The sequence below is a fragment of the Fibroporia radiculosa genome, assembly GCF_000313525.1.
Source record: "Fibroporia radiculosa TFFH 294 genomic supercontigs, scaffold14850, whole genome shotgun sequence".
NCBI classification, from domain to species: Eukaryota; Fungi; Basidiomycota; class Agaricomycetes; order Polyporales; family Fibroporiaceae; genus Fibroporia; species Fibroporia radiculosa.
The window spans coordinates 90,370-114,473 of record NW_012133486.1 but is presented as its reverse complement, the minus strand read 5'-3'; the positions used below and the strand labels follow the sequence as shown (position 1 = coordinate 114,473).

Below are 24,104 nucleotides of genomic sequence, written 5' to 3'. Positions count from 1 at the left end.
ATCCGAATATCTCTTGTGTTCAGGCCGGTAGAGGCCAAGCTACCGCCAAATCTACTTGGATTTGACACGGGTACCGTTGAAATTCGGGACGTTGTTGCAAAGTCCAGCCAAGATTTCTCGAACTGCGAAGTACGATTGAAGACGTCCATGTCCTCAGCCGAAGATAAAGTTTCGCGGAAGAAGGCCAACAAGCTTGACGATGGACGAACTATTTGGGCCCATGAAGGCGTTTCAGACATCCCCGTTCGGCAGAGATACAGCACCCCCTTGCTCATTTCTTTCAAAGATTCGTCAGGATTCAAGACATCAAGCCGAAAAGCGCTGGGCGTCCTCTGGTTGCGCGATCTCGTGGACAATGAGGAGGGCCAGGTAGAGATTGCCCTTTGGCACGCGAAGCATGGAAACTATTCGCGCTTGAAACTGAATTATGTTCCGCCTGATGGGAACTTAGAATACTGGGACTCGGACAAGGAGAAGATCGAGCGGGTCGGCAGTATCTTCCTTAACATCATTTTCCGACCTGGTTTATCCGAACGTCATCACAAGCTATTCGGCGCTGCAGGAGCCGAGAGGAGGGGTGCCTTGGAGGAGTATAATAGAGAACAGGCAGCAGGGATGCGCGAGCATGTCGGCGAAATGGACGAGCGAATCCCCGAAAATCACCAGGCGAGGGAAAGTCATGACACGGAGATGGCTGATGGAGTTAATCGGACGCCTCCTGAAATGGACAAGACTTTGACAGGGGGGCCGCTGAATACGTCGGGAGGTGATTCTGCAGCGATAGAGCAAGAAGATGAAGTCGAGGATACCAATACCGGTATAGCTGCGCGGGATGCTCAAGAAGAATCACCACCCGACTCGGATGGTAACCAATCGTCCGATAGCGATGTTGATGCCAGGGAAGAGAGGCATATTTCCGATGGTCATAGCGGGTCTAAAGGTCCTATCGCTAAGTTCAAAGACTGGAAGCAGCACGAGAAGGAGCTGCACCGTGATCACAGGGGAGTTATGCAAGCGAAGCCGGCGAGAACGGCTCAATGGGTGAAGGACAATGTCGAAGAAGGTGCCCATGCGATCAAGGATCGATTCAAGTTGCATTCGAGGGAGCCTGATGTCGAGACAGAGGTCTGACCGTACGCTCGTCGCTAAGATGATAATTCATGCATGGCACATATTCGTTTGGATCCGGATATTTACGGCCTCGTAATTTACTACATACCCTACATTGTTCAAACAGAGGTACTACATACCTAGTATCAAGCACATGTCCTCTATATGTTTTTGTCATACAACGCGTATCTATTGTTCACCTCTTCGCCTTGATGAGGCCCGCCATGAGATCAAAACTGTTCCCATCGGGCTGCAAGTCAATAAAAGATGCGCTACCCCCAGACCAACCATCTCTCTCAGGCATAGTGCGTAATAGCCCATGATCTCCTGTTATACCCACAATGCGGACGTCTTGTGGTGGCGTTGTTGTCATCAATTTTACTAGTTGATCACTGAACGGCAAGATCATCAAAAAGACGAATGACTGGAATGATCAAGGCGACGTACGAATGCAGCCATCGCTCATAATAGAGATCCAAGAACGGGTCAAAGGAGCCCTTGTGGGCAAGAAAGGTGCTCCACATGGTATCAAATTTGGTCACAATGACGGCCGCAGTGCGTTCCATGCTTAAACGCAGATCCGACACTGTAGGAATAAGCTGCAAGAGAGACTGGATAGGAGGGGGATTGTAGACGTTCAACCCGCAGCCTGAAAGGACCGCACGACGGTTTAGATTATGAAGTCAGATAAAGCTGATGATGGTGCGCTCACCGATCACAATATCCATCTGGCCGCTAGAGAAACTGGCGTTTACAAGAATGCCACCCATCTTTCTCTGTTGACCATCCTGCCGGACTGCATATATATCGTTTGGCCACTTAAGTCGGACACACTTGCCGTGGTCCGATAACACAGCATCATCTCGACACGCCTCCACGACAGCCAGCCCGAAGAGATACTGAACGAAGACTAGGCGGGCTGCTGGGAGCTCGGAGAGGGATACATGAAGAAGAAGAGAGAATTGGAGGCACCCCGCAGGTGAGAGCCAGATGTTCGAGCCGCGGCCTCTTCCTGCGAGCTGATGAGAGGCAAGCGAGAGAAGTGGATGAGGTAGGAGAGAGAGGAGACGTGGATTTCTGACACGTGAGTCAACAATGAGCCCGCAAATTGGTGAAGGCCTTACTTGTCTAGCATCGTTTGAGTGCTGGTGACTACTTCGCCATACAGCAGAGCTTCGCCCATCCCCCAACGATCTACTTCTTCTGAAAGATGTGCTTTGCTTCGAGCGGCGGAAAGATGTTCATAGAATTTGGGGATGTCAAAGAGCGGTGTTTGTTGAGTTCTGGGAAGATCCTCGCACACAAGAACGTCTTTGGGAGCTGAAAAAGATGTGATTGGCTCATGGGACGTTTTTCGAGCCTGGTTCAGGAAGCTCCAGCCGTCGGAGGTGGAACGGAACCGAAACGTATCGTTCTGATCCTTACATGTAAAGGGATCCGAAGCAGTCAGGTCGATCGACAACTTCTGCAGTATTTGACCAACGACCCACGGTTTAGAGGGCGCACAAGTGAGAAGCTGGGGGAGTAAATGAGCGGAGGCAGATTTCTGCTCCGGAAGCGTAACACTCAGGAATTGGAGTGTTGTTATCAGGAGCTTCTGTCTACGACTTTCCGCTTCGATGAGGGCGTCTTGAGACATGGGACCTGTTGCGCCGACAAGTATAGTAGTGGCAGGTTCCTCTGTGAGTGAATGGTCGGTGAGGGCATCCCAGAAGACCCCATGCCCTCGTCCTATGCTGCAATACGCTGCAGCACAGTCTCCCTCGTCCTGGCCATCAGAATAATATGCGACGTTCTGAACGATGCTTGCTCTCCTATCGACTATCAGCTCAGACGCACCACATCGCAACATGCTCTCGACCGAACCGTTGTCGAAGCCCTCGATGGTGATAGGCCGAATACTATCGAGAGGTCCGGTCCCCAGGCTGACGTCCAAATGAATGCCCGAACCTTTGTCGAAAAGGCGTATAGACTGGTTGCTGTTTAGGTTCAAACGAGCTAGTCGGTCATCTAGGGATCCCGATGAGGTGATCTGGCCCGTCTGAAGGCGTACTCTTGCCCTAAATGTCAGGATGTTTCCCCCATTCTCAACGTATGATTTGACTGCGGCACTGAAAGGCAGTACCGAAGCCGGATTACGACATGCAGGAAATACTAGCAAAGCGCAATTGGGGGACCATGGCTGCGTCGCGAGAGTTTGTGGCGTTATGGACTGTACGGCGTAGTTTGGAACGAGTAGGGAGCGGAGAGAAGTGATGGAATGGGAAAGGGAGCTCTGGATGACCTCAGGTCCCGAGTAGACGAGGACGTTCATAGATGGCTACTCCGCGTCCTGATGTAGATGGACAATAGTTGGACAGAGATGGCTGTGACAAATGCTCACGAACGGTGGCTCACAGAATGAAGAGTAGAGTTGGTCCGCCAGATGGTGACTACAGCTATTGTCTCCAAACTGAACAATGATCCCAAGCGGATTAAGGGGACTTACCTCTTGAGAGAATGCTCTAGTGCGTACCTAAGATCGATCGCCGCTCAGGCCGGAGCCTGGCACGTTGGCAAAAGCCCCGTGCTTCGAGTATTTACTTATGTACCTGAGGCTGCGATCTCAGCGGACGCCAGTGTCGCGCACGTAGTACGGTCTCGAATATGGAGCGAGGAGAACGAGAAGATCGTTGAGAACTTGATTTCATTTTGTGGTAGCTTCGAGTGTAAGATTGAGAACCACAGACCCCTTATTAGGAAATTGGTGAAACTAGTACTACGTATCCCACTGGCAGGGTTCCCAGGCAACGACCGAACTTGCTCGTTGTCTGCAGCGTACACAAATGATTCAAGCCGCAGACAGAGCCCCGGGAGCATGGTGACCAAATACAACTTGGACCACGGCAGTAGCCGTAGGTCATGCATCATGTTTCACGGGTCCAGTGAATTATCCATCTCTTCGCGTCCCGCTCTGCAGTGAAAAGAAGGTGGCGTACCCGAATGTCCTCAAATTAATACAATACTGCGTAACACGTAATAGCCCGTTATGATTCTATCTATGTTCACGATGAGAGCGAACTTGCTAATGATGATGCCTTCGCCGCTCGTCGATTTTGTAAGGCTGTTAGAACACCTACTCCGCCCAGGAGTAGGGATCCCGCAGCCATGAGGATACCAGTGAAAATAATCAGGTTGTTGAACCCAGATTGAGTTACGGTCTCTACGAAGGCGCCGGCTGTGGGTGTGCCTACCAGGTTGGCAATACCCACAAGTAGATACATGGATCCTGGATTGTGTGGCCAGAGTGTCAGTGGTTATATGAACACGAAAGTGAATAGTAACCAACCAAGTCGAGCGCCGTACACTTCTAGAGGAGAAATGGTGTATACGTACGCTGGCAGGAGAGACACGAATGCGCCTGGGAGATACGTCAGTTATTTGAACGCTTCTACAAGTATGCGAGATATACCCGTAAACAAGCCATACATAGCAGAAAACGCCGTGATTTCTGCAGACGTGCGAGCTGGCAGCCACAGTGCCAGCGTAAATATGCTTGCGATCAATGTCGATGGTACAAGTACGTTCAGGCTACAAAAACCGTGTGATTCAGATTCGTGTTTATCTAATTGGGCACAGGAGGAAGTGCGACCTAGTACATACCAGCCCCATCTATCAGCCAAAATCCCGGGAATTATGCGAGAGGGTAATCCAAACGCATTGATGATCGGCAAGAGGTAGATTGCATAGCTATTAGGAATCCCCTGGAAATCCGCGAAAATTTGGATGTAGAAGTATGGGATGAATAGGGAGTAGAAGACCCTTCAGGCAGAATAATCAATTTTAGCCCAGAGGCCGACAATATCAAAGTCGAGTGCTTACAGAAAGGCAGCAATCCCTGCAGACAGATATTTCCAGTCACGGAAGCCCCCAATATCGAAAAACCCTCTTAGGCTGATATTTCGTGAAGGCGGAAGACGAGTGCGCATAGTTGCACAAGATATCGAAAGACAGGCGAGGCAGATGAACGCGACAGAGCGGACAGCCCACGGGAAGCCGACAGTGGGAATGAGGCGTTGCAACATGACGGGGAAGAATACTCCACCGACTGAACTACCGGACGCAACAATGCCAATTGCATACGCTCTTTTCCGTCGGAACCAATGCCCAACGACGGCAAGGGACGGATTAAAACTGAATGTCATTCACCCGTCAGGAATTGGGGCTTTATATATATCATACCTGTGGCACTCACATGCAAGCCAGACCCATCCCAAACAGTAGACCTTGCGAGAGAAATAGTTGGTATACTTTTCCGGGTTGTACAAGTGAGACCATCATTAGGGAGAATACGATCAGGAATGACCCCAATGGAATGAGGACCTGTAGGCGTGTCTGATTAAAAACTAGCACCAGCGGGACTGCGAGACTTACACTAATTCCATACGCGTCGTATATCCTGCCGACTACAGGGCCTCCTCCATAAAGGAAAAATAGCTGGATAGCGCCAATAAGCGCAATCGTGGACGAGGAATACTCAGACATCATCGACGTCGTGTAATAGTCTTGGAATACACCCTAGGACAAATATGTCAGAGGTTAGGTTTTGGTACAAAGAATGAGGTATGACGCACATAAGCATTGACCACCCCGAATGTTGCGATAAATGCAAAGAAACCACCCCATACCACCGACCAAGCCGCTAAGCCGCCCTCTGGGAAGTCAGCGTCCTGGATTGCGGGGACGGGGGTAGAACTGTCTGCTGTCTGCACCTCGCTCTTCTTCTCGTTATCGCCGTCCATGGCGAGCGACTGGGGGGCACGGGCTGAAAGACGAGTGGGCAGCACTGGAGACGCGGGCCGCAAGGAGTATATGTTGTCTCGTGCACATTTTTATTAATGTGGAGATGGGACCAACTGCACTCCTGATTCCTGAGTATCAACGCTAGCAAGATTCTGATTGGGCTGCTTAGTATGCGAGACCGAAAAGGGGATGCCGGCTGAGAAATCTTCCATGAAGTTGAGATCGGGAGTCAGTCCATCCTCGATAGCCGTGACCGTCGGTAAGTACATCGGCTGGATTTCCGTTCGCCCATAATAATTCTTTCCACCAGCTGAGAGCTGTAGGCATCAACGCAGTCAATGTATGCGGGTCGAAGGGCAGATTGCAGTCAAACGCATCTGCCATCGGTGCTTGATTGAAGACAGAACGCAGATGACTGCAGGGTGGCGGCGCCCGGAACTCCGTCGCCAATAACTGAGAGTCACGTGGAGACATCCACTCTCCGGAGGCCCAGGCTGCGAACGGTGTCCCCGAGGGCCGACCCGGCCGCCGAACTCACGGAAGACAGGACCAGACAGGACTGCCGTCGGGACTTCAGGGCACTTGGCGCAAGCAGCACAAGCGCATGCGATTGTGATGCAGAAGAACTCAGTGCCTGCCAGTCAGTTTCTTCCAGTGTCGACATGACAAGTCACTGGGTCCCGAGTACTTGACTAGAGTGCCACCAATGTGACTTGTCTCATGTTGACACTGAAGGAAACTGACCAGCAGTTCAAATTTTGCTTGTGAGTAGTTGCTCTTTCTTGCACATAAGTTCAAGCTGGAGGTTGTTCCGTACATATCTCGAGCTGATTAAAGAGAGTACTGCTACGACTACTTAGGTAGGTATGCTCCACTGTCTTCTTGGACTGCCATTTAGTAGTCCATACATTTTGATTATATTTATTGCCTTGGCAGTCCATGGAGCAACACATTCCATTTTGTGGTCTGCTGGCGCCAGCTCAGTACACCTCAGTTTGGTCAGAGCTTCCGAAGCTATCCTGTCTATTTGAATTTTGCACCTCCTGTGCTGGCAGCTAGATGGTCATAGAAACAACTGCACCACCAACTGCGATTCAAATTGCTGGTCTCTTGGCCCAAGGCAGACATGTGAGGCAGGGTGAACAAGATGTTTTGTTAGAGACTCCCAGCATACACATAGTGAAGACTGTATATCCTTGTAGTGGATCAGTAAACAAAGAGGTGGCAAGCAGGCATCATTGACCGGGAATCAGCTGTATGCTGCACAACAGGCCTTCAATGAGGCAAAGCATTCCCTCCAGCAAGCTACGGAATGGCCGATCAGGGCGACTGGTCGCCACCCAGTCGACGGAACACTGGACTCGGATCGATGACATACCAGCTTACACGGCGCTTGCCGGCCTTCGATCGGCGATATCTGGAACCCTAATCTTGGTCTTCGTATTGTCACCTCGTCGTCTTGAACAATTCCCTTTCCCCCTCACCCAACGCTATCCGCTGCAGAGTCTGTATGAACAACTATAACAGGAGGGCGTATCTTAGCTTAATTTGAGAGCCCAGTGGGTAGGTCAGTTTGGTCAGATATCTTCTCAAAAGACTCGCCACTGATTCGGCCACTACTTACTCCAGGGTCAGATACGGATATCTAAAGCCTGCAAAAGCGAGGGTTGGAGCAAGTATCTACTCTGCTCACAGGGAAATTACTTCAAGCATCTTCCTTGCATCCAATCAATATGAGCGGGCGGAAAATCAATGCGGTAGAGCAAAAGCTGCATCAGGCAGCATTGGCAGATCCCAAAAAGGTGCGTTTCTCTCATTGTGTCCGCGGCGTAGCCTGTCATCCTCTTCTCTAGACTCTGTCGCAGAAAGAATGCGACCTTCTCATTCCAGACCCCGCCGCCAGAATGGAAGCTATCAACTTTCTATTGGGCACGGTAAGTAACTATTATCTGGTCCGTAATTTGGCCAAAGGAATCAGGTGGCTGACGACTTGTGTAGGGGTTATTTAAAGCAATGAAGGATACGAAGGGCATCGTATCCTTTCGTGCGGTTATGAAGAAGGAGATGGAGGTGTAAGCCACCTCTGCTATCAATATGGAGGATGCAGCTCACAGTGCAAGGGCAGGAAGAAGGATATGAGTGGTGAAGAAAGCATGGTCCTGAGCCATATTCAAGTATCGGGAAACGAAGGCAAGGCACCTAGAGATCATGTTATAAAATCATCCATTGACTTCGGCTTATAGGCATATGGACGAAACATCTCAAGGCGAAGACTGAACTGCACCAGACTGTCATTGACCGGTGCCTAAAGTCCCTTGTACAGAAGCAACTTATCAAGGCCGTCAAATCCGTCAAGGTAAGTCATAGTACACAAGTCGTACTGTCTGAATTCAGCTCAATAATTCTCGCTTGCAGTATCCGACACGAAAAATCTACATGCTCTATCATCTTGACCCATCAGTTGAGATGACCGGTGGGCCATGGTATACTGACAACGAGCTCGATACCGAATTCATCAAGCTATTATGTAGCGCTTGTCTACGCTTCATTCGCGATCGGGTAAGCGTCCCTTCTCCCATGTGACTAAGGGTACTGAAACTCTAGCAGACCCTACCAAAACAGAAATCTTCTGATGGCGACTCTTCGCGAAACCAGCCACTTTATCCTATTTCGGGGTCACCTACATACCCTACTGCACACCAGATCTTAACATTCCTGGGCAAGAGCAGAATCACAGAGACACAACTCAGCGTTGAACACGTCGAGATGTTGCTCAACGTGCTCATCTTGGACGGTGAGATTGAGAGAGTTCGTTGTTTCAATCCCGTGTGTCGTTTATGGTGCGTGTGAGCTTACTATGACTGGACCATTAGATTCCAGCATTTAGCGCAGCGATGTGGGACTCCAGCATGAATGCTGCACAGGAAGACGAGAGCGAGGAAGAGCAGAGCGGGAAGAAGAGGAAACGGAAGGATAAAGATATCTCAAACAAGCGGAAGCGTAAGAGAAAGAGTGAGGCCTCCGATTCCGAAGATGAGAGCGACTCCGATGTAAAAACATCGAGGTCGAAGTCAAAATCGAAGTCTAAAAAGCGCCGAAGAGATCACGGCGACGACAGTGAGAGCGAGAGCGACGAGAGCGATTCGGAACGTCGGCGCAAGAAGAAGAGACGAAGGAAGGATGACAGTGACGACAACAGCGACGAGGAAGAGAGGGGCAAGCGGAAGAAGAGTAGCAAAAGTAAAAGCAAATCAAAAAGCAAGAAGCGAAAGCACGATTCCTCGGATAGCGAGAACGAAACAGAGTCCTCCGAGACAGCGTCCGATGACGACTCTCGGTCGAGATCCCGGTCTAAACCCAAGTCCAAGTCGAAATCACGGCAGCGCTCTTCCTCTCCTGTTGCCGAAGGATCTATGGCCATAGATGTGTCCGAAGACTATGGTGCGTACGTGTATCGTGCGGTTCACCAGGAGCGCGTCGTTGTTGGGCTTTCGCAGGCTCCTTGCACGCGTTGCCCAACGTTTGACTTCTGCAAGAGCAATGCCCCGGTGAACCCGAAGGAGTGCGTGTATTATGGTGAATGGTTGACTACCAGCAATGCTGCTCGAGAATGAACTTCGGGCTCCTTTGACTCAATGGGATAGAGTGACAGTAGATTCATGTGTACTTTGTGTAGGGTTGTATAGCGTCGGGATGTCTCAAAAAAGTACTCTTCTCTCATCTGTTGGACAACAAACAATGAACCTCTGGCAGTGCGTTCGTCCTGTCCTGGATCTCATCTTAGATATGGATATCCGAAGCCTGCAAGAGCAAAGGAAGCATCTGATCTGCTCACAGGAGATTAATCCCATCCCGCTCCTAGTTTTCTTCAACAGTTCGATTCTGAAGTTGCAATCGAGGCCTGGTGAAGTGATGGAGAGTAGAATACCCACTCAACCAACATACATACATTCTCCTAAGCTCCAGTGCCTCTTGTCGTCCTACCGCTGCTTATGATTTCATTAATTCCTCGTTCGCAATTGGGTCCAAGAAGAGACTACATGGGTTGGAAGCTCCCAACTCAAAATTCGAATTTAAAACTTAGCCCCGCGTCGTGGCTGCGATCGCAACGCGAAGATTCGGAGAACCCATGTGATCGCAACACTGCAGGCGCTAACTTGATTTGCCCTTGCCACTTATCCGACACTTGCCCCACCTCTCGAGTACCTCTTGTGTGTATACTTATCGACGCCATGCAGGACGGGAGAGCACCGCGGTAAGCGTACGTCGCGAGCTTACTGTTCGTTCATTCATACTTTACGTGGCTAGCATCAAAAACCGTGCGCCGGCTGCCGTCCAAGTACGCTCCGTCATAAAGACTTATTTACTCTCCTGCTAACATCATTTTAGGTCACAGCTGAGCAGCTACTTCGAGATGTATGCATTTTGTTTGCATTCTCTCTCACGGACTCATCCTATGTTTAGGCCCAAGAGAGGCAAGAATCGCAATTCCGGGCCCCGAAGCAAAGAGTAGAGGACTTCGAGGAGCTGCACGAGTACCGCGGGCGTAAACGTGAAGAGTTCGAGAAGCGGATAAGGCAGACAAGGGGAAATATGTGAGTATCCTTTCTTCGCTGCGTTTTGACCTTGACAGACTTTCCCCTCCATAGCAAGGAATGGTTGCAATATGCCAACTGGGAGGTATGTACAATATTTGTGTTTAGTATTATGCGGAGCTTATTGCGCGCTCGTAGGCAAGTCAAGGTGAATTTGCGCGCTCGCGTTCCGTGTTCGAGCGCGCCCTGGATGTAGACCCGCGCAGCGTTCAGCTCTGGCTAAGCTACACTGAGATGGAGCTCAAAGGGCGCAACGTTCAACATGCACGCAACCTCTTCGATCGTGCAGTGACCTTGCTGCCGCGGATAGACCAACTATGGTACAAATATGTCTACCTCGAGGAGTTGTTGCAGAATGTTCCAGGTGCTCGTCAAGTGTTTGAGCGCTGGATGCAGTGGGAGCCTGATGACAAGGCGTGGCAGGCCTATATCAAGATGGAGGGGCGATACAATGAGTTGGATCGCGTTAGCGCAATGTATGAACGGTGGATTGCGGTGCGGCCAGAGCCAAGAAATTGGGTGAAGTGGGCAAAATTCGAGGAGGAAAGAGGGAAACTGGACAAGGCGCGCGAGGTCTTCCAGACTGCACTGGAATTTTTTGGTGACGGCGAGGAGGAAGTAGAAAAGGCTCAGGCGGTATTTGGGGCGTTCGCAAAGATGGAAACTCGTCTCAAGGAGTACGAGCGTGCGCGAGTAATTTATAAGGTCAGAGATCACCTATTCGCTCAGATTTTGGCCTAAATTCCATTTTCCCCCAGTTCGCTCTATCCCGCATACCTCGCTCAAAATCCGCCGCTTTGTATGCAGCATACACCAGATTTGAGAAACAGCATGGAACACGATCTACCCTCGAAACCACTGTCTTGGGAAAGCGACGTATTCAATATGAGGATGAACTAACACACGACGGGCACAACTATGACGCTTGGTTCGATTACTCGCGCCTGGAGGAAGGCGCACTGCATGATGCGCGCGAGGAGGGTGCGACTACTGAGGAGATCGAGAGTGCGATCGGGCGTGTCAGGGAGGTTTATGAACGAGCCGTGGCGCATGTCCCGCCAGGCGGACAGAAACGCCACTGGAGGCGGTATATTTTTCTCTGGCTGAATTATGCCCTTTTTGAGGAGATTGAGACTAAGGTGAGATATAAATTAGGACACTATGTTTTACTTGAGCTGACCAATTGTAGGATTATGCAAGAGCAAGGCAGGTGTATGAAACCGCGATTCGGGTCGTGCCGCATAAGCAATTCACCTTTGCAAAGCTGTGGCTCATGTTCGCAAGGTTCGAAGTGCGCCGACTTGATTTGCCTGCCGCTCGTAAAATCCTTGGTGCTGCAATTGGCATTTGCCCCAAAGAGGCGTTGTTCAAAGGATATATCCAGCTTGAACTTGATGTGAGGCGTTGATTTGCTATATAGAGCGCGGCACTCACAAAATTCCCTACAGCTCCGCGAATTTGATCGTGTGAGGACATTATACGAGAAGTACATCGAGGTGAGCCACACATATCCACCTCACCGATGCTATTGCTGATATTGAGTCTTTGCGTGCAAGTTTGACTCCAGCAACTCTTCTGCGTGGGTCAAGTATGCAGAGCTTGAGTCGCAGCTGGAAGATTTCGAACGAACACGAGCAATATTTGAGCTTGGTGTCTTGCAACAGCCGCTTGCGATGCCCGAGATCTTATGGAAAGCTTATATCGACTTCGAGACCGAAGAGGGCAACAGAGAAAATGCCCGTGCGCTATATGAGCGTCTGATCGCTCTCAGTGGACATTGGAAAGTATGGATCTCATACGCGGAGTTCGAAGCCTCTGCGATACCGCTGGCGAGAGCACTCAGGGAAGAAAAAGAAGAGAATGAGGACGATGAAGTGGAAATGGTAGAAGGAGATGTGGAACGTGCAAGGCAAACGTTTGAAAGAGGCTACAGCGACTTGCGGCGGCAACAACTGAAGACTGAGGCAAGTGTGGTTGGTAATTTGACATATCTATGGTCCTAACTTGTTTTAACTCTCAAGCGGGCCGCACTGCTTGAGGTCTGGAAAACATTCGAGGAGAAGAATGGTACGGCAGATGATGTTCAGAAAGTGCAGAACAAGATGCCCCTTGTCAGTCGACGCCGTGTCATGGACCCTGAGTCAGGAGGCACAGAAGCAGGTATGCTACTAGACTCATTCAGCAATATGATCTGGGCTGCTAACCTCGATTTTCTTCCAGTGCTGGACTGGGACATGGTGTTCCCTGATGATGAACGGGAGTCCAATCCGACATCATTCCAGTTCTTGCAAATGGCACACGCATGGAAGAAGGCACAGGCCGCAAAGGGCAAAGAAAAGGCATTTGGGTCCGAGTCGCTGCCACAACTCCCAGAAGACCGCTCAGGTGCCAGTGTTGCACGCGAATCCCGGGATGCACACCCACGAGAAGATGATGCGACTAGCGATGTCGCCAGCTCGCACGGTGGAGATGACTGAGGTTGTTGTAATTTATTGCTGTACTGCTAGGTTGTTTCGGATAATGAGATGCTTTTCGAGTGTGTTTGGGCGGGCAAGTGTCGTCCCGCCTCGGCGGACGAAGACCGAGTTGAGGGAGCCTCTGTGTTCCGGCGGCAAGTTACGTAACACCGAAGGGAGAGCCGAATTACAATCTAGTCGGATTTACTCACCGCCGCTTTCCTGCACCACTTTGTCCGCGCAGGCCCGGGCTGTGCTGCTCAACGCACCTTGCAGGAATCTGTTGTGAACTATCTTTTGATTTTGAATCACCACTCGCGCGAGGTCCTCCCACAATCCCCCTGGACTTGACCGTTTTGTCCGTGTTTAGCTTGATCCCCACAAAGATTGTAGCCATGGTCGCTGTCGATTACCAAGAGGTATCGAGGCAGGTCGATAGTTTGGCTGCCTCCCAAACTCCTCTATCCTTGCTGGTTCAGGAAGCGTTGGAAGTCCTCGACGAAGCGTTGGACGAATTTGGGTAAGTAGTTTCCTATATTCACTCCGGCACAGAAAGCATGACGTCGCCGCATAGGCTCGAGCATGTATCACTTAGTTTCAACGGTGGCAAGGATTGTGGGTCACTTACTTCCTGCTTGCAGACATATGATCTTCATCTCGCACCGATATTCACAGGTACCGTGTTGCTCCATCTTCTAGTGGCCGTCCTGGGCCGTAGAGGCGTTTCAAACAGGCCAACGCCGTCTGTGTACATTCCTGTCCCTTCGCCATTCCCGCAGCTGGAAACATTCATCGACGAGGCTGCAAAGGAGTACAACCTCGATCTGTTTCATTGTCCACTGCCGGAGCCGGATCAACCTGTGGAGACGGTGGCCACTCCGGCGACACCCTCTCCATCATTAGCGAATGGCCATAATGATGGATATATGAAACCGAAAATGAAAGCAAAGGGAGGGGACGGAATGAAGCACGCTTTAGAAAGCTACAAAGCACGATTCCCTCACATAAGTGCCATCCTCATTGGCACACGGCGAGGCGACCCCCATGGAGGTGCGTGTGGATTGTTAGGGAGGTTTCCTGTAGTTTGATAGCTGCCTACTCTAGCCACATTAACCCACCGTAACCCGTGCGATCCGGGTTGGCCGCGATTTGTGCGGATAAATCCCATCATCAATTGGTCTTACAGTGCGGTGTGGGAATACCTACGCGTCCTGAAAGTACCATATTGTAGTTTGTATGATGAGGGGTACGTGAACCATGTCGTTGGGTATGACGTACTGACATGATCATGCAGGTACACGTCCCTTGGATCCACATACAATACTTTCCGCAATCCCGCACTCCTTGTACAACCCTCCTGCCACAAATGTGCGCCGTACCGCACACTTCAGCTTCTGACGACCACAACATCCAGTTCATCGTTCGACCCAGACAGCTCTAAACCACGCGTTCCGACACCCTTTTCCAACGACCTTGTCTCCTCATCCCTAACCCCGGACGCCGCCGCTCTACAGACACTTCCAGACAAGTTTGAGGTCATCCCAACAGACCCCCGCAGTGTATGCGTCGCAGACGCTACCGGGTGTGACCCGCTCCCAGACACGCTGGAGATGATTCGTGGAGACCCCGCCTCGACGTGTCATGCCGACGCCTCGCGCTACGATCCTCTGCCCGATAAGCTGGAGTGGATTCGGGGTGATCCCAACGCACAGTGCTTTGCCGACGACTGCGGCTGTCAGCCACGTTATCGACCTGCATACGAGCTGCTGGATGGGAGCCTGGAGAGGGCAGGTAGGGGCTCTGGTGTGAAGTTGGCTGCATAATTTTGCATTATAGACGCTGCTATTGAGCGGCACTGTATTCTGAGTTATTCCCTACTATTGTTTTGGAGGAATGCGCAGTAGTGATGTATTAGCTTGTATTCTCTTGTGGAGTGTATTGATTTTTGTGTGCATCCTCGCCGGCCTTGGCTTGCGGTGTGCGTTTGTATGCGTTATGGCAACAGCGTCGAAACGCCACTCAAAAGTAGACCTTGACATATCTCGGACTGGCAGTGAATTCGTTGTGGGACCGATATTTCCAAGAAGCGGAGTCGGATTGAGAACAAGAGTAGTTTGTGTTGTAGCCTTCTTTTGTTTTGCCCTTTTTTGTCTACGAGCACCTAATCTTACGTACTACGTAAGGTTGGTCGATGTCTATGAACACGCCGTGTATAATTGAGTGATAGAGTCAAAACTTTCAGGGCTGAGACATCGGACGGCCGATTTGTATCATACATGTACAGGAGAGCACACGTGCATTGTTTTCGAAAATTCTGGCCACAACGTCCATCTCTGGAAGAGAAGAGCGATAAAAGAAAAAATCATACACGAAATGCGCGAGTAGCAAAATGCAGCGGAAGCCGACAAGGAGGAGAGCATCACTATCAATACGCCTCTTCATATTTTACTGCGATCACTGGCGAGGAGGCATCCTGATCGCGGTCCTTCGAAATCTCCATGAATTCAGTCAGGGGGTCCCGCTCGATGGTCAGGGTTTCCTGGGAGACGGCACTCCTCGAATCATCGTCGTGGTGGTCGCTGGGCGACTTCGATTCGAGTTCAAGCTCATCCTCATGTTCAGGCTCAGGCTCGAGCTTAGGATTAGGCTCTGCCTCTACTTTGAAGCGAAATAATTGATTCTTGCTTTCCTGTGCCCAATCTGCAAGGCCCGTACGTGGTCCTTCTTCCCGAACTAGCAAGGCCAGCCTGGCAGCAAGATAGATCCCTACGCCCGACACGGCCAGAACGATGGAGAGGCCGAGGAGGACTGCGAGTATGGCGACGAAGGCGGTGCCTAGATATCTGGTGTAAAAAATCCTGAAGGAAGTCTGCTGAACTGCACGCACCGAAGAAACAAACGACGAGTGTTGCTGCGGAAACGGCACCTGCGAGAGAGATGAAGATGAAGGACGCAAAGACGAACAGCGAGAATCCTCTGGACGAAAGGTTAGACAAGACGAAACATTAGCATGTAGTGTGCAACTTGCATAAAAGAAAGCGTTGGGAGCAGACTCAAGATAGAAAATACGATGAAGAAGCTCTGTTGAGACGTCGCCGTTACGTGCCAAAGACGTTGCGGAAACATCACAGCTACGCACCGACCGAACAGGGCTCGTCTTTAGCGAGCGCATTACTAGCGTTGCTCCAGGACGCCCATATTCCTTTTCGAATCTGGACAGCAATGGCATGGTGAACCAAGGGTCCACGACCGACACGACTGGGCTCACCGCCGCGCTGAATCCCGAACTGCTGCTGCGCTCCTATCAAAGTAGGACATCAGATCGTCCTGACTTGTGTGCTCTGCATAATACGGAGAAAGAGACATGGGCGGGCTTGAGACTTGATGGGTGTTGAGATGGCGTCAGACGCGTCGACTACCGCCACCAGCGCGTCATTGATCACGCGTCGCATTTCATGCCGGCGCCACGGTTAAAGTCGTGCACGCGCCGAGTACGCAGACGAATTGAGACCTAGTTGCACATAGCATAACAAGGCTCTCAAATCTCAACGTTCAACATCTACCGTGAGTACTACATCTAGGTTGTTTCAGACCGTGAAGATACCTCATCGCTCCTGTCTGGGAGTGGAAAAACCTTGTTTCAAGGTCGGTCACATTGCGTAGCCATACCGGAATACATTGGGTTTGTGGAATCAAAAAATTGTTACATCGCGCCGTATGCGATCGTTATTAAAATTTTTGGAGTGGACGATGAGGCGAGGGTGGTAAGCAAGCGACGCAGAGTGGCACCATGTCATACTCCTCGCCTCGGCAGTTCAAATCAATCTCTTGCATCTGCCAACTCCCAGGGCTTCTTACGAGCTTGTGTTCTTGACTCACTGGGTGCACTCGTCTGTGAGGCAGCGATACTCTAGCTGAGCCACAGTAACAATCACGCAGAGGGCCGCTCATGACTCACGTTGAGTTCACTAGGAATTATGCGATTATTAGGAATCTGATCAGTCTTGCCTTGTTCAATCAACGCCTTCAGCTCCGCGAAGGTTAAGATGCGCGGCTCGTTGTCCATGTCGATGTCATTAGAGGCCGGGGCTCTTATTGACTCGCTTCCACCTTGCAAAGCAACATTGTTACCATCCGTCATCGACCGATCTTTCTGAGAGACATCATCGACCGTAATCGAGTAGCCTGTGATGCTGCATGTGGCCCTTTCAAAATGTATCCAAATTCATCTCAGTTACATCCAACGTACTGGTTGAAGTAATAGACTTTGGACCGGCGTAATATATCAGCCTTTTCATCGTCCGATTTGCCTTCCAAGCTGTTCATAATGTTTGCTAGACCTTGCTTGCGGGAGCTGCACTGAGATATGCCGACCGCAACTGGGTATGCCGCACATACCTGATATGTCACATCCGTAGAAAAAGGGTATGAGAAAAACTCTGCTACTGAGTCGGTTAAGTCATTCGTTGACTCCATCTTGTAAGATCGAATATGTGCCAATTGGGAGCTCCCCGGGTCTGCGATGGCGGCGGGCAAGAGGGATTCCGTCAGCCACAATTCCGCCCACACCGAACAGCTACCCGAAGCGGCAATCACGTCACACAACTTGGTCGCTACTAGTACTATCACTGCTGCAGGATCGTCAACTCCAACTGAGCTCGTATCCAAGTGACGCATCTCGAGATGTCGGGAATGAACAAGATGGCTTCCGAGCGGACCCAGCGGGCACTCCTTCAGCTCGCAAGCCAATCTGGAAACGGCGAGCGGTCCCGGTGAACGCATCAGTTCACCTACTCATATCCCGGATTTGCAGATGTCTGTGCAGACTGCAAGGCGAGAAATCCACGATGGGCGTCCCATAACTTGGGTATATTTATCTGGTATGTCCGTTGTATTGTATCGTGCATTGACGATCTGATGTTTTTTTTTTGTTATTTCGCTTAGCATGAACTGCGCCGGTATACATCGTAAGATGGGGACGCACATATCTAAAGTGTACGATCTGTTCTCCATCTACCACCTTTCATACTGACCCCGTTTTCCAGGAAGAGTCTGACTATGGACATGTGGACTAAGGAGCAGGTTGAAGTAAGTGCTTTCGCAAAGGAGGCTTTGCAGGTCTTAGCCAGCATAATCAATAAATGTCTATTCAGATCATGAAAAATATTGGAAACATCAGGTCAAATTTGCAGTACAATCCAAACGAGACCCGACATCCACCACCAACAAATATGATTGATTCCGAGCGAGACAGTGATCTTGAGAAGTTCATTCGATGTTTGTACACGTCCCTATCATGGCGTGAATTCAACTGATTACGCATGCCTTAGCTAAGTATGAGTTCAAGCTATTCATGAAGGCTACACTCCATGCCCCAGCTCCGGCATCATCATCGTCGACATCCGACAAGCTCCCTATTCCCCCTCTTCGCTCGCAGACCGCACCTGTACCGAACCCAGCCCCGACAACGTCTTCTCCTGGTCCACCAGTCCCACCTAAGACACCTATACCTGCCCCTGCAACCTTTTCAGGTTCATTCAATCCTGGACAGTCACAAATGCGATCGGCATCGCAACCAGTACCCGCGCCCCCACCGACCTTCGCGCCCCAGCAGCTAACTCAGAATCCGCCTCAGCAGCAGTTGGCAGGCGGTACCCCTACATGGAATAGTCTTATGTCCTTGCAATCACCATCGCTCTCACAGGCTCCAGGTGTGTTCCCGGCACCTACACCCTCCACTTCACTCGCATCGTCTATCCAACCCTCGAGCGCTTCATTCTCCCACCCGACAAATCCTTACAGCGCCCTTTCGGCAAGCCCCAGTTCTCCATTTCCTTCTTCGCTATCAACGGGCCCAATGTCAGCCGCCCCTCCCGGAAGTGTCGGACGTAGTATGAGTTTGAATTCGGGGCTAGCATTCAGCTCTAGCATGGGTATGGGTGGGAATGCGGGCCTAGGTGTCGCTAGTCCTAGTGGTCCCGCATCTTTCACAACAGCCCAGACTGGACTCGGCTTCTCAGCCCCACTTTCTACTTCGACGCCAGTGTCTAATTCTAATCCGTTCACGTCTTTCGCACCAGGGAGTATTGGTAGTAATATAGGCATGGGAAGTGGTGCCACACCATTGGGGCAGCAGCAACCCTACTTCCTTGCACAATCAGCTCCTTTTGGTCAGACAGGCCAGCAGCAACCTATCCAGCCACGGCCATCACCGCTGTTTCACGCGCAATCCCTACCGCAACCTACACAAATGCAAATGCAATCCCCCATGTCCACGGCCTCGAACCCGTTCATGCAAACACAGCAGGGACAGGCACAGTTCGGTGTCCAGATGCAACCACAGTACAATGCCACGCCATCAGCTCCTTTCGGTCACCCCCAGACGTACCCTCCAGGAAACCCATTTGCCGGGTGGCAAGCTGGCCAACCAGGTGGATTTTCAGGACAGCAATGGAGTGGTATGTGATCGACACTCAAGCAGTATACGGACATAGTTTTCTGCTCGCGTCAAAATGTAGCTGATATACAGTAGTAGTACATGTTAAGGGCAGAATTGGAGCAAATAGGCTTGTTACCATCAACACACGAGGGACTCACGTAGGGGGATAACTAACAGGATTCATTCTAAAATGAAATTGTCGCTCTCTTCAGCACGGTCGCCGCCCATAGTCCGCTCTGTCCTGGCTTCACACCTAACGATACGTCTGATGAGTACGATCGTATCCTCCCGCCTCGCTCTGCTCTGCATTACTGCGGCTTTCTCGACGTCCCTTCGCCTAATTCTGGGACCCCATATACTTTCGCTGTACGCGTCAATGAGGCGCACCATTTCCAGTCCTTCTTGTCCCGGTAGACATATCATCGCGGCCACAGCACTAGGGGGCAGGAGTGTTGCCTGACCAAGCGTCAGGGTTCGTAAGGTCGGAATGGCAGGCAGGAGGGGCATGTTGCGTGATAGCGGTGCATGGATGCCGAGATCGTCGGAAGGGAAGGAGAGGTTCGTGAGTGTGATGTGGGCGATGTTCGACCAAGTTCGTATGGCTCTGAACAGGTAGAACGTAGCGGCGGGGACAATCTGGAACCGCAAGAACGGACATGATGTCATGTCACCGCAGAATGCCTGGAGGGTTTGTACATACCGCGGTGGAGAAATGATGCTCGGGGTCAGGCCCTGTCCAGATAAATGTCTTTGGACTACATTCATGATTTCGTTAGAACATGGCCATAAATCTTTAGAGTTGACGCTCACTCTGCCATTGTCAACGCCTCGTATATGTTATGTAAGTTGGGATTCCGAGTGTGGGAGTGTAGACAGAGGGAGAGAAGGTCGAGTGGAACCTGGGGATGAATGTCTGGTTGAGGGGATACTACCACCGTCTGACAGCGACGAAGAACAGCAGCCAGATGAAGGAAGATGTCGAAATTAGCCATACCCCCCGCAAGAGCCAATACGATGCTCTTTGGCAAACATGCGGGGCGAGCAGTCTGCTCCGAGAAGAGGATGAGCTGGCGGACTGTGCGGAAGTGCAAATGGGAGTATAGAACACGACCTCCGAGCGCTGCGAAAGATTTGTCGACGGACAGAATGTTGGAGGGACATGGATGCTGGTCGAGAGCAAGAGAGAGGATCTCGAGTAGGAGCTCGATGGGGACGAGAGAGAGAGCCATCTCAGTGGCAGTAGTCTGGAAGGCAGACCCTCATCGATAACTTATTAGTAAGTAGGGAGGAGCGTTTGCTGGGAACTTGCATTCAGTCAGCATCGGGCTTTTGCTTCCGCTCGATGATCAGAACATGGGAAGATCATCCGAGTCCACGTTCAAGCATCGTTTCAAAAGATCCGCATCCTATATACAGTCTCCGTCTGTCTCATCCCTCGAGTATGAAGCACAGAGTCCAGGTCCATAACACACAGCTGCATCGTCTCTCCCTGCCCATAGGCGGCCCGCTGACTTGCCGCAATTGTATTTCGGCGAAACAAGAATGCACAAACGGAATACAAACCTACACCAAGCCAGCTCATCGCCGACCCCCGGAAATATTCAGTCGCTGTCTAACTCCACCTGTGCGTTTCAAATCTAATATCAGCCTTGCCTTTCCAGACTTTCGGTCCGGAGCACACTCACCACCTCCGCTACTTTGCGAGCAGCCCGCGAAGCAGCCGCTCTCGTCGACGTTCGACCTGATGGTGCAAAACTCAATGTCGCCTGTTTTCCGCTAGCTGCCTTTTTGGCAGGCGCCTTCTTTGATGTGGTTTGACTAAGGAATGGCTCAGAATTACTACATGTCAGATGCTGCACGGCACGTACCTGAGGACAGCAGCCCGATTTGTTCTTTTCGGCTTAGGTGCCTCCTCTTCAATGTCGTCGTCGTCCTCGATTTTATCCTCATCGTCAGACTCAGCCTGCAAAGCCACTAGTTCAACAGCAGACCTGGCCTAGACACAGCCGCAGACTCACCACTTTCTTTTTGCCTCGTCCCTTCGCAGGTGCTCTCTTGGCAGGGGCAGCTCGTTTGGGTGCAGCCCTTGTCTTTTTCTTAGGTTGTTCGTCAGACTCTGGCTCTTCAAAGTCGGACCCAGCCCCGTCAATGTCCATCAACATTGAATCCGCAGATGCATCCGATTCGTCACCCTTAGCTTTGGTCTTGCCCTGTGAACGTGGTCTGCAACGATCAAATGTACACAAGGTCCACATACCTTTGACTTAGAAGATCTTCCGTCCTGCCTCTTCTCGATATACTCTTGGTTGTGTCTTTCCCTTACCTTCTCCACCTGTAAAGAGGCGTGTCCCAACCTGTTCAAATAATTAAGAGATAACGTACAATATCGTCAAGATCATCCTCCTCAATCTCATCGCCATTGGATTGTACGCCTTTCATGAGCGACTTCAACGCCTGGCTTACATGACTGCGGTAATGATGATGGTCAAAGCATTTGTTGTCGACATCTGGACTGGAACGTACGTCTGAATGGCATGAATATCATCTTTATCCACGAAGGTCTCAATCGCATCTGACATTCCTGTCTCACCAAGCAACTGCAGTTCCTGTGCCGCAAGATACTCTCTCACGAGAGTCTGCACTCGCACTTTGGACAGTTTCTCCGCAACTGTGAGATCCGGGTCATCAATGCTTAGTTCTGGCTGGTCAACCACCACCTTTGCGCCGCGGCGCGCCGTTGCCTTGGCCCGATGAAAGACAAGCACGTCGCGGGGGTTCGCAAGACGCCCTTGGAATTCTTGGCCAAAACGAACCGGATTCGACATCTCGCTAACACCCGTAGTATCCACCTACCGCGCAAGTAATGACAGTTAGCCGACCTCCTGAAGGGATCGCTGTATTGTTCACCTTGAGACGAACAATAGGTAGCATGCGAGGCAATTCTACTTCTCCATCCTCAACAGCCCGTGCGTTCCGCTCATCCCAGAGTACATTGGCTTTCTCAATCAACTCATTCACCTGAACGATAGCCTGAGAAGGACCACCGTGTGTCATGAAAGGCCAACGTACCCTCGCTTTCAAAAATTTGGTAATTTCCATCCGATCGCTAAGGTCTATGTTCTCCTCTTCCGCTATTTCGCTAAGGACCACTTCGTCGAGCACGAATGGGCGCACCGTCCGTAGTGGAATCGGCGTCAACTCGAACTCCTTGCCCTGGATCTTCAAAAGTGCCACATGCCTAGATTATTAGTAGATCAACCTGGGACCTTCAGTCCCTTCCTAATACGACATACTTCTCTATTGATTCACCATCGGCGAGGGAAGTAGCCACAGATGATCCAGGCTGCGAAATGAAGTACTTCTTTCCAGCTACGGATTCTGGCACTATGCGGCAGTCGTGTTCGTGGCCCCAAACAACTAAGTCGACGCTGTCATCAAACATCCCTTCAGGGACAGACTGTTGTGGTCCATGTGGCACACTGCAATAATTTAGTGGTGTCATAAATTAAACTGCAGTCCAAACACTTGCCGGTTTTGATGCAGCAGCAGAATATTGAACCAGTCATCCTTATCACGGGGCATGAACATGCGCACGCGATTGCTGCGCAGCTCAAAGTGCATGCGTTGATCCTTGACATTTCCAACGCCGTACATACCGAGGCGCGTATTGCCTTTGCGCAGGAGAACTGGACGGATTGCGATCCCATTGTCTTGTGCATCAGAATCATTGAGAGGGAGATCAATCTTCCCCATGTAGTTTATCAACCCGCTGACGGACAGCATGTCAAGGGCACAGAGAGCTCCTTCCTATGAGAAGGCCAATATCATCGCCGAAACATAGGAGATACCAAGACAAACTCACGGGACCAGCTCCCTGAGGGTCGTCGTGGTTGCCGTGAATAGAAAAGACAGGAATAGCGATGTTAAAGTTAGGGTCCTCGTAGTTTACTGCAGGAAACCTAAGTGCGAGAAGAAAATGAGAGGTCCGTCCACCTGAGAAGAAGTACACATACGAGAATCCGGACGCCTTACCATCGTTTGGATCGCTAAGAAGTTCGATCTGGATGGGTCGGTCGCCCAAGGTATACTCCCTTAGGAGTGCCATGGTCTGATAGAGGCAATCTCTTGTTGGCCTGTTTTCGTGAAATAGATCACCAGCCAAAAGAATGAAGTCAACCTATGGTACGCGCATATAAGGACAATGGTGCAGGTGCGGATAAGTATGTGTACATAATGAAAACGTGAGTTTGCCTGTTCGGAGCCGATGGTACTCACATCATGTTTCACTGCAAGCTTAAGGATTTCGCGGAAAGTGTTGATCGAGTCCTGTCCCCGAATTGGGTCCCTCTCGAGGTAACCAATGTGATTGTCTGTCGCGAGCATTATACGAATTGTGTCGTCCGAGACTAATCGCAACGGGGTAAGCAAGCTGCAGAAGTGACACGGTGTTCCGAGACTCATTTACATGCATTCCTGATGGTTGGCGGCGGGAGCACAGCGTCTTGGTCGTTGTCGGAGTCCATGGTGGTGGAAAGCGTGCTGCTCGTTGACTTGACGCGTCGGTGGTGGACGCCACTGGACAGTGGCAGCGGAGCGAATTGAATGGGACGCGTCGCGGCGCGTGACTCGTGTCTGCTCTTTGCGGCATACGCCGTTTGAGGTGGCCCAGAAAGGAAGGCCGCTCAGAATTGTCAGACGCCTGCACCGCAGACTCTGGTGACA

The 24,104-nt window shown here is 50.9% G+C and overlaps 10 protein-coding genes across 10 annotated transcripts; 5 read left to right on the top strand and 5 right to left on the bottom strand.

Moving 5' to 3' along the window:
* Window positions 1-147: 147 nt before the first annotated feature.
* On the top strand, window positions 148-1,131 carry FIBRA_07640 (uncharacterized protein; the record flags this gene model as incomplete). The annotated part of the gene is made up of 1 exon (XM_012329316.1): window positions 148-1,131. One exon carries the CDS (start codon window positions 148-150, stop codon window positions 1,129-1,131), a length of 984 nt encoding a protein of 327 aa, XP_012184706.1.
* A 175-nt stretch (window positions 1,132-1,306) lies between these two features.
* FIBRA_07639 (uncharacterized protein) lies at window positions 1,307-3,424 on the bottom strand (the record flags this gene model as incomplete). The annotated part of the gene is made up of 4 exons (XM_012329315.1): window positions 1,307-1,502; window positions 1,558-1,759; window positions 1,823-2,187; window positions 2,235-3,424. The coding sequence occupies 4 exons, from the start codon at window positions 3,422-3,424 to the stop codon at window positions 1,307-1,309; spliced, it is 1,953 nt and encodes a 650-aa protein (XP_012184705.1).
* A 730-nt stretch (window positions 3,425-4,154) lies between these two features.
* Window positions 4,155-5,891, bottom strand: FIBRA_07638 (uncharacterized protein; the record flags this gene model as incomplete). Its single annotated transcript, XM_012329314.1, has 8 exons — window positions 4,155-4,378; window positions 4,439-4,510; window positions 4,562-4,680; window positions 4,753-4,911; window positions 4,972-5,283; window positions 5,345-5,472; window positions 5,524-5,667; window positions 5,724-5,891. 8 exons carry the CDS (start codon window positions 5,889-5,891, stop codon window positions 4,155-4,157), a joined length of 1,326 nt encoding a protein of 441 aa, XP_012184704.1.
* Window positions 5,892-7,625: 1,734 nt separating this feature from the next.
* Window positions 7,626-9,506, top strand: FIBRA_07637 (uncharacterized protein; the record flags this gene model as incomplete). The annotated part of the gene is made up of 8 exons (XM_012329313.1): window positions 7,626-7,694; window positions 7,746-7,826; window positions 7,891-7,964; window positions 8,018-8,102; window positions 8,159-8,248; window positions 8,308-8,451; window positions 8,500-8,700; window positions 8,766-9,506. The coding sequence occupies 8 exons, from the start codon at window positions 7,626-7,628 to the stop codon at window positions 9,504-9,506; spliced, it is 1,485 nt and encodes a 494-aa protein (XP_012184703.1).
* A 618-nt stretch (window positions 9,507-10,124) lies between these two features.
* Window positions 10,125-12,964, top strand: FIBRA_07636 (uncharacterized protein; the record flags this gene model as incomplete). The annotated part of the gene is made up of 12 exons (XM_012329312.1): window positions 10,125-10,147; window positions 10,201-10,231; window positions 10,282-10,308; window positions 10,357-10,487; window positions 10,542-10,572; window positions 10,626-11,192; window positions 11,246-11,626; window positions 11,677-11,883; window positions 11,936-11,983; window positions 12,044-12,460; window positions 12,509-12,647; window positions 12,708-12,964. The coding sequence occupies 12 exons, from the start codon at window positions 10,125-10,127 to the stop codon at window positions 12,962-12,964; spliced, it is 2,259 nt and encodes a 752-aa protein (XP_012184702.1).
* Window positions 12,965-13,338: 374 nt separating this feature from the next.
* Window positions 13,339-14,766, top strand: FIBRA_07635 (uncharacterized protein; the record flags this gene model as incomplete). The annotated part of the gene is made up of 5 exons (XM_012329311.1): window positions 13,339-13,463; window positions 13,518-13,558; window positions 13,619-13,993; window positions 14,048-14,189; window positions 14,238-14,766. 5 exons carry the CDS (start codon window positions 13,339-13,341, stop codon window positions 14,764-14,766), a joined length of 1,212 nt encoding a protein of 403 aa, XP_012184701.1.
* A 602-nt stretch (window positions 14,767-15,368) lies between these two features.
* FIBRA_07634 (uncharacterized protein) lies at window positions 15,369-17,620 on the bottom strand (the record flags this gene model as incomplete). The annotated part of the gene is made up of 6 exons (XM_012329310.1): window positions 15,369-15,778; window positions 15,831-15,919; window positions 15,997-16,244; window positions 16,902-17,136; window positions 17,193-17,287; window positions 17,342-17,620. The coding sequence occupies 6 exons, from the start codon at window positions 17,618-17,620 to the stop codon at window positions 15,369-15,371; spliced, it is 1,356 nt and encodes a 451-aa protein (XP_012184700.1).
* A 268-nt stretch (window positions 17,621-17,888) lies between these two features.
* On the top strand, window positions 17,889-19,409 carry FIBRA_07633 (uncharacterized protein; the record flags this gene model as incomplete). Its single annotated transcript, XM_012329309.1, has 4 exons — window positions 17,889-17,938; window positions 17,989-18,031; window positions 18,097-18,220; window positions 18,274-19,409. The coding sequence occupies 4 exons, from the start codon at window positions 17,889-17,891 to the stop codon at window positions 19,407-19,409; spliced, it is 1,353 nt and encodes a 450-aa protein (XP_012184699.1).
* Window positions 19,410-19,562: 153 nt separating this feature from the next.
* Window positions 19,563-20,611, bottom strand: FIBRA_07632 (uncharacterized protein; the record flags this gene model as incomplete). The annotated part of the gene is made up of 2 exons (XM_012329308.1): window positions 19,563-20,137; window positions 20,377-20,611. 2 exons carry the CDS (start codon window positions 20,609-20,611, stop codon window positions 19,563-19,565), a joined length of 810 nt encoding a protein of 269 aa, XP_012184698.1.
* A 372-nt stretch (window positions 20,612-20,983) lies between these two features.
* FIBRA_07631 (uncharacterized protein) lies at window positions 20,984-23,905 on the bottom strand (the record flags this gene model as incomplete). The annotated part of the gene is made up of 15 exons (XM_012329307.1): window positions 20,984-21,004; window positions 21,068-21,200; window positions 21,251-21,345; window positions 21,401-21,592; window positions 21,640-21,714; window positions 21,765-21,849; window positions 21,906-22,231; window positions 22,290-22,400; window positions 22,452-22,620; window positions 22,676-22,839; window positions 22,908-23,189; window positions 23,245-23,341; window positions 23,396-23,559; window positions 23,658-23,788; window positions 23,848-23,905. 15 exons carry the CDS (start codon window positions 23,903-23,905, stop codon window positions 20,984-20,986), a joined length of 2,103 nt encoding a protein of 700 aa, XP_012184697.1.
* Between the last annotated feature and the right edge of the window lie 199 nt (window positions 23,906-24,104).